Here is an 8,842-nt window from a genome sequence, read left to right as displayed (position 1 = left end):
TCATAAAGTTAACCATAATCTTTTGCATGTCACAAGTCAAACTAGACTTGCGCCAACAACATAATTTGTGTCATTATAATCTAATCATTCCTGACCGATAAGGAATTGCCAAAGCAGACAAATGATACGAGATGTTATGAATATTTTAACATGAAGATTTACAAGTCAATGAAGACAGTGGGACAAGCGAGACAAAGATATAAATATTTAAAACTTGTGAATTACGAATGACAAACACAGTCAAGTTATTATACAATATAAAACAAAAATATACTCTCTCTCTCTCTCTCTCTCGTCCTAACTACATTATTGCTCACTTATTCTCATTCTCAACTGTTTACTGCATTATTCGTATTCCTTAAATTTCTTTCAAGCTGTTGGCGTGTCTCTATCTTAAAATAGTTCCAGTCTCTATATACAGTTATTTACAGAATGATCGATAATTTACAAGCTAATGTAGATAATTGTATCCTCATTACCGCTTCAATCATTAGTACATTATCTATTTATGCATCACTCATCACTTTGGCACTGTCTCTTATTCGTATGAAGGTAATTGTGTATTTTTGTTTTATTCATTCATTCATCTTTATTCATCTTTTCGTTATATTCTTATTTTCTTGGGTTCATCGACGCAGAGACAGTAGAAGCATCAGGAGACACAAACTTCATACTTATATTTATTCACCATTATTTTTTTTTCCCCTCAGGGTGTCAGTCTTGGATGAAGCTGTGATAAATTACTGAACTCACCATTAAAGTGCTCGAGTGTGAGGGTAAAAACTGCACCAAGTCTTCCATCACGTCTGCCATCATTGCCCACACTGGTGATGGCGCAATGAGGCGTATTTATCACCACCGGCTCCCAAAATACAGCGGTTCAAGTAATAATTTATCACTTCACTTCACTTCACCTTATCAGTCAAAACAAATCTTCAAGTAGCTGAGAAAGTATTATATAATGTCCCTGTGGATAGTAAAATAAAGTATCTGAACTGAGAGAAAGTTTGAGTCTTAAGAAACTGAATCATTGGATATTACGTCAAAAATTAATTCGCCAAACAACCTCTGACTGGCCAGTTTGATAGACAAGTAAAATTCAGCCATGTTGAGGACCTCAGATCTCAACACAGTAGGTAGGTGATATTTTATCAGTAATCAGGGACATATATCTTAATGAGGCAAGACATGGGGGTCCTTCCACAACACTGAACTCCTCTTAATCCAATACTTTGATGATTATCGAGACCAAGGTTGGCTATATCGTATAACACATCTTGGATATTACCACAACAACCTCTGATAAATTTCTCTTAAGGTTCAATCTTGGAAATATATATATACAAAGCCGGTAAGATTATCCGGTTTTATATCAAAATTAATGATGAAACTATCTACAAATCGAGCCTGAATTATGGCTCAGAATATAATAATATTTCCAGTCAACTATTACTATCAAGTCTGAGGCGATGTTTATAACACAAACTTATTTATTTTGATAAGTTTTCTATTAATCAGTCAGCAGTGTATCATCAGGTATGTAAACTAAAGTCATAGAGAAACTTAACACAAAATTACACTGACAAGAATAGATGAGCCAGCCTCCAAAACAGAAGAATTTCAAGACAAAAAATAATCACCACTTTAATGACAGAGAACCACTCTATTGTGAGAGACGAAGGCGACAGATACAGCTGTCAACTTGTTCATTACACCCAAGATTCACTACCGTCCAGGGACCTTTATCTCTACGCTTGGTGTGTACCTCAGCAGGGCCATAAAGTTTACATGCCATGTGTGTGTGTGTGTGTGTGTGTGTGTGGTCGAGTATTACACATTCTCGTCACTACCTGCAGAAGTAAAACAGCTGAAATTACTTGAGACTTAACAAGGTAGGCGAGGTACAAAAAAAATGTATATATATATAATCGCCTTTATACGTTAACAATAACTCGATTACTGTTTATTAAAGATATATAACAACACATACAGAGGCCTTACTGATATACAATATATAATAATTTGATTTGTTCTTGGTTACCTGTAGCAATATAGGAAAACTTGTTATATAAATTAGGCTTTAAGCTACCGAAGATAAATACAATTATAATCAATAATTGGATTGAAGAAACTTGAGACTTGGAGTTAAGGTTCAGGAGTAACTTATGTGTGTATTGTTGTTTAACCTGTAATTCCCTTTATTACTGTTGGTGCTACTGTTACTGTTGGTGCTACTGTTACTGTTGGTGCTACTGTTACTGTTGGTGCTACTGTTACTGTTGGTGCTACTGTTACTGTTGGTGCTACTGTTACTGTTGGTGCTACTGTTACTGTTGGTGCTACTGTTACTGTTGCTGCTACTGTTACTGTTGGTGCTACTGTTACTGTTGGTGCTACTGTTACTGTTGGTGCTACTGTTACTGTTGGTGCCTACTGTTACTGTTGGTACTACTGTTACTGTTACTGTTACTGGTGCTACTGTTACTGTTGGTGCTACTGTTACTGTTGGTGCTACTGTTACTGTTGCTGCTACTGTTACTGTTGGTGCTACTGTTACTGTTGGTGCTACTGTTACTGTTGCTGCTACTGTTACTGTTGGTGCTACTGTTACTGTTGGTACTACTGTTACTGTTGGTGTTACTGTTGGTGCTACTGTTACTGTTGGTACTACTGTGGAGGGTGTGATAGTTTGCCGTGTGGGCGTGGGGAGGATGTAAGGGCGTGACGTCAGGGCGTGGGGAGGATGAGACAGCACTGTGTGTGTGTGTGTGTGTGTGTCTGGAAAGGTAAGAGGTTACAGTGTATGGGCGTGGAGAGACTGATGAGTGCTCGACATGTGAGTGTAGGGAAGGTGCAGTAGTTTGGCGTGTGGGCGTGTGTGGAGGGTGGGGCATGGATGTAAGAAAGATAAAGTAGTAAGGCGTGGGTAGGATGGCACGATAAGGGTACTGACAACAACACGTTACTATTCAGCACGAGAGAGAGACAGACGAAGAGAGAGAGACTGAACACCTGACACCTCCCAGAGTACACAACATACTGGAGACAGACACACAGACTCAATACCTGACTCACTATCCACTCAATACCTGACTCACTACCCACTCAATACCTGACTCACTACCCATAAATCGTATAAACTGCATCATGATGTGTGGTTGTCAAACACAGAGACTATTCCCTCAACCACAAGATAGTACAGATAACATCAATTAGTGTTTATGGGGAAAAGTAACTATTACTTCTTGTGGTGTTACATATCTGTTTAAGAGAATCCTAGGATCTTATTAGGCACTTACCCGGGGTCAACATAGCCTCGGGGCCTCCATAAAAAAAGGAGTGTAATTGTCCTAATTGAAGATGAATGGAGGCAGACCTTACTAGGAATTATACCATAATGGTTATCCTCACAGTTGTTAAAAGATTTATGGAACTTGACACAGTTGTAAAGAAAGTTGCAATAGATATTATGTAAATGGACGTCAACATGGATTGGTCTAATTCTATTGAGACTTCAGCAAGACAACCACACATATCTTGTGCAATAAGTGTAGATACAGATTATCGAAATAGAATGCCGCTGACGTGTTGAGTGTCTCATGAGTAGAACCCAGGAAGGTGTTAGAGAGTGATCTAGCACCAGTGTCGTGTGACCTTCCGGCAGACACACTCAAAACGTCTCTGAAGCAACGCATGTCTTACGAATAAATAATATAGAAGCAACAGTAGAGTTAGGTAGATGAACAATTTTGTTTGTGGAAACGATTTCGTCCTACTATGGGGAGTCTCTTGGCACTTGGGGGTAATAGTGCCCCTTGAAATCACTGAACACTCCAGAGTATCAGGTTATCGGAATGGGGAGGTAGAAACTTGGTTAAGTTCAATAGTAATAAAACTCAGTATTTACCAATTACACTTTCCAAATTTGATGATCTCCCACCAATCACATTTCAGGACACTATCATTCTGCCAAATTCTAAAATAGATATGCTAGGCCTCACAATTTCCTCTAATATGTCATGGAAGCCACACATCCACAACTTTGCTAAGGCTGTCTCCCGAAAGCTGGGAATGCTGTAAAGATGGCATAGCTACTTCACTCCTGAGCAGTTGCTTGGAGTAGTGCTCTCTTTTCTGGGGTGGCTCTTCTTCTGTCCAACTGTTAGATGTGGATTGTTGACCTGTGCCCGGGTGGGCTAATCCCCGTAAAAAAAAACACCATCCTCCGATACAGACACCCACAAAAGAAACACTCACCACACACACACACCAAACATAAACAAACACTCATCACACCCATACAGTAACTCTCAACTCCCCTCTCCACACACACGTCACCAACTTATAATTGTGTGCGTCAGTGATCTTATGACCATCACGTTTTGGCCACCGGAGGAGATTCTCACAATAAATAACCCATTAAGGATTCGGAAGTCACTTAAATTATTATAATGAGACAAGTTGAGGTAATTTATCTCTCTCTAAGACGTGTGTGTGATTTATGGTGGCTGCTACACCCAAAGAAATATATTTCATGGGGGAGATAGTCGTCTACCTAGTGGAGGCACAGCACATGGTGGAGGCACAGCACATGGTGGAGGCACAGCACATGGTGGAGGCACAGCACATGGTGGAGGCACAGCACCTGGTGGAGGCATAGCACCTGGTGGAGGCAGAGCACCTGGTGGAGGCACAGCACATGGTGGAGGCACAGCACATGGTGGAGGCACAGCACCTGGTGGAGGCACAGCACCTGGTGGAGGCACAGCACATGGTGGAGGCACAGCACCTGGTGGGAGGCACAGCACCTGGTGGAGGCACAGCACCTGGTGGAGGCACAGCACATGGTGGAGGCACAGCACATGGCGGAGGCACAGCACATGGTGGAGGAACAGCACCTGGCGGAGGCACAGCACATGGCGGAGGCATAGCATCTGGTGGAGGCACAGCACCTGGCGGAGGCACAGCACATGGCGGAGGCATCGCACCTGGTGGAGGCACAGCACATGGCGGAGGCATAGCACCTGGTGGAGGCAAAGCACCTGGCGGAGGCATCGCACCTGGTGGAGGCACAGCACATGGCGGAGGCATAGCATCTAATGGAGGAACAGCGGCAGTACAACTTCCAGGCTGTAAGGATCTCTAAGCACTCCCCGCGGGCCCTTAAGCAATCAAACGGCACTAATCAGCGACCTGACCGTGATGTAATTTTTCTATGTTCCTGGAGGTAGAGGCAAGGTGAGGCTGACGAGAAAAAAATATACCCTTAAGGTTTATATAAACCCTGAGGCGGGGGAGAGTCTTGGGGTGACTCTCCACCATCTCTGGGATACCCTGTCTCTTTCTGCTGGATACGCCTCCTTGCGTGTGATTGATTCATTATTCAAGGCTTCCAAGATAGACTCGAGTATTTTTTGTTCTGTTCTCACAGCAAGAAGCAGGGAAATGTCTCCAAAAACAGAGGTAATATGTAACAACTCGAGGAAGGAAAGAGAGGTGATGGTCATCTCACAGTGGAAAAAACTATGAAAATAAACGGTGTACCGGTCTCCTTTCCACAACACCTTCCCCGACCACAGACATGTAACATAACCATAACAACCAACAGCTCAACCAGCCCCCGGAGATAGTGGTAGCTATATTCAGCTCTCTTAGTCATCCAATCTACAGACACTTGTATTACCAACACCGCTAATGTCACCATCTCCACCACCGCCGCCGCCACAGTCATCAGGTTCAAAGGCTCCCGGTAAGGCCTCAAGTAAGTCTCTCAGCCCCCCTCCACACCTACTCTTTTTTTGTTTACATGTTGTGACAAGACTAGACGCTTTGATTTTCATAACACGAGTAAATGACCCAATCATTACCGAGAATGGTTGACAGCCAGGATGTAACTGCTCTCTTTATTCGCGCTGTTCTCACATTTTACGCACGCTGATTGCTACTGCTTGACGCACAAGAAACACTCTTCTTATTATTCTACGACATGCCACAACTGAGTCCCGCCTCTCGTACGACGCAGACCGGTCTTACGAGTTCCTTCTTGTTTACTGCTCACCAATAATCGTCGTCTCTCAATTACTTTCTTCAACATTTGTTTCACGTGTTGAGGAAGAAGAATGTTCTTAGTGTCTTGGGAACTATACTTTCCTCAGATGAGAATTACCATGCAGCAATTTCGGGTAAAATATCATAATTGAGAAGCAAGAGCAGCTGTCTCTCCGTGTAAAACAACCCATGAACTTGTCAGAAGACGAAGTACATCTTACCAAAAGCAGTGTTTGTACGGGGATTGTCATGTAATTTTATACTTTCTTTCAGTATTTCCTGTAATTGTAATCATGTTGTGTTGCAGACAAGTTCACTCTTCTACTGATTGCTCTAAACCTACAAAAAAAATGCAAATTTTCAGAATTCTTTTACGTCAGAAAACAACTCCTTTCACAGCACGTTTATATATAGAAAAACAAAGAACAACCAGGGACACGATACACCAATAAGGTTGAGTGAGCGAGAAGAGAAACCCAGGTTAGGGCGGCAGCTGTTATAATTGTTCACCACGTAGTAGCTGTTACCTCACTGCTCTACCGCTAATGCATATATATTGTGTGTATCTGTTGATCTATTATGATATCCGAGGCCGGGGAAGAAAAAAACCAGTATGTGTGTTATCTCGTCAACCCGGAGCATATTCACCTGACGTGGCTCGACCAATCACGAGGCTCCTTTAATTAAGCCCAATTACAAGCTTGAAGTGAACAGAGTACAGCCAATATATCAATACTATATGTTCAAAATTGTTGATCTCCTTAATACTATTCGTGCAGAGGTTATCAACTATATCAACTCAAGTCTCCTGGTCAGCCATATTCCTACTGAAATTAATTCGTGTCAAGAAGTGGTGTAATCATCAGGTATGGTGAGACAACCCTTCATGTATAACAGCTCTTCACTGGATTAATTTTCCCTGATGATCTTGTATTTCTACCAAGATGAAGTATCGATGTTCTGATGTAGTTAATGTGTTGTGTAGGTGACGACCCAGGGAGGCGAGTCCTGCTGGGCGCCGCGGTGTGTAGCTCCCATTGTTCCTCCCGTTGTCGCTCACCGCATCACCCGCCACAAAATGTACGTTTTTTTGTATCAATGATTACCTTGGGTGCCACAAAGCTCCAGGGGTACACATTTAGGGCTGTTTCTCGACCACTGCCTGAAAGTTGGAACACAGTATGGCCGGAGTATTATTATTATTCCAAAATTATATGTTGCGGCTCGCCTACTCTTCTTACTTGCCAGATCACGAATACAGAAAAATAAACAAATCCAATTACCTTTACATATCTGCACCGACTGCCAAGGAAGACATAAGGTGTATCTCGACCAACGTCAATAGATCTAATTATTTTCTACAATTTCTAGTACAAACTTAAGAAATGTCTGCCTGGGATCATGCTTCTCCCTCATGCATACAAATTTATCCTAATATTTGGTGGAGAAGCCTCTCCTTCTAGCCCTCTTACTCTTCTTCACTCTATCTTCTCCACATCTTTTACTATCGCAGTCTTTCCTCTCCCTCCCCATTTTCTCCCAGTTTCTCCTCTTCGTCTTCCTCCTCAACTCGCTCCTCCTCTCCACCCAGCCCTGATAGCTGCCAGCACTATTTTAAACATAGGCAATTGAATATTCAGATTAGTGGTGTGGCGTCTTTTTCCGTGTTTAACCAAGAGACAAGAGACCTACGCCCGGCCATTAACACTCAGCCCACCATGTCTCAGTGTCACAGTTAAAGTGTAAAAATGACCACAATTGAAGCGTTGTCGGGGTTAACAATACGTCAGACTCCGCCAGTCACCACCTGCGAGGAAGGTCAACCGCTGACACGAATAATTAGTGGTGTTTATAACCTGTAAATACTGGCTTTTACCAAGGCCAGCGGGTCTTGCCCTTCTGACGAAGAAGGCGACGTGCAGTCACGCCTGTGTTAGCTCCCGAAGACACTCCAGGCAGCTGCAGCTCGGCCACCAGCTGGAGGACGTCTCGTGAGGTGATCAACAATGATTGAGTACTCAGGTAATACCCAGCAGCTACACCCTCCAGCACTCATACACTCCAAAACCCACACACACACTCAAAACACACACTCAACACCCTGGCAAGTCAACAACCACACTTCCACAATCATGTACACCCTAAAGCGTGTGAGTTGCACACACACGCACATACAATCACAACTACACGCACACGTGCGCGCACATACAAAATTAACAGCCACAAAACATAAAACCCATTTGCTTACTAATTCGCTGTAGCACAAAATTCTACCTAAGATTCACACAGTTCATCACATTACTGTACACCCCAACACACACAGCCAAATGATTTAAATACATTCATCATTTGTATTTCCCGCACCATTCACACCAACTCATCGGTCCAACGTCTTATCAGTCATACACATTAATCTTTATGAACCATAAATCATAAAAACACATATTTATACACCTATATACATATTCTTCAACAAATACCGTATATGCATGCATCCATACAAACAGAAACACAAAATATAGCATAGGCTCAATAAAACACTTTTCGATCACACACACACACACACACACACTATAAACATGCTCAATACATGTATGCTCCTTCCACCTTTTTTATTATTAATAATAAGGTTCCAGTCAGGCCAGATGCCTTCACCGAGGGCAGACCTTCCTGAAGGAGATGAAAAACAAAAAGGGATGAAAAAGTGTTCAGGTGTGTGTAATAATTAACGGTTTATTGAAAGAGCTTGGCAGCCAGAAGGCTGAAAATATACAGTTACATATTTGGGGAATGG

The 8,842-nt window shown here is 42.4% G+C and overlaps 1 protein-coding gene across 1 annotated transcript; it reads right to left on the bottom strand.

The window, feature by feature from the left end:
* Window positions 1–4,551: 4,551 nt before the first annotated feature.
* On the bottom strand, window positions 4,552–5,091 carry LOC121860241 (classical arabinogalactan protein 9-like). Its single transcript, XM_042357328.1, has one exon. It carries the CDS (start codon window positions 5,089–5,091, stop codon window positions 4,552–4,554), a length of 540 nt encoding a protein of 179 aa, XP_042213262.1.
* Between the last annotated feature and the right edge of the window lie 3,751 nt (window positions 5,092–8,842).

Source organism: Homarus americanus, unplaced genomic scaffold, assembly GCF_018991925.1.
Source record: "Homarus americanus isolate GMGI-L3 unplaced genomic scaffold, GMGI_Hamer_2.0 scaffold21914, whole genome shotgun sequence".
Classification (NCBI taxonomy): domain Eukaryota; kingdom Metazoa; phylum Arthropoda; class Malacostraca; order Decapoda; family Nephropidae; genus Homarus; species Homarus americanus.
Note: the sequence above shows the minus strand (reverse complement) of the source record. Positions and strands in the feature narration are given on the sequence as shown.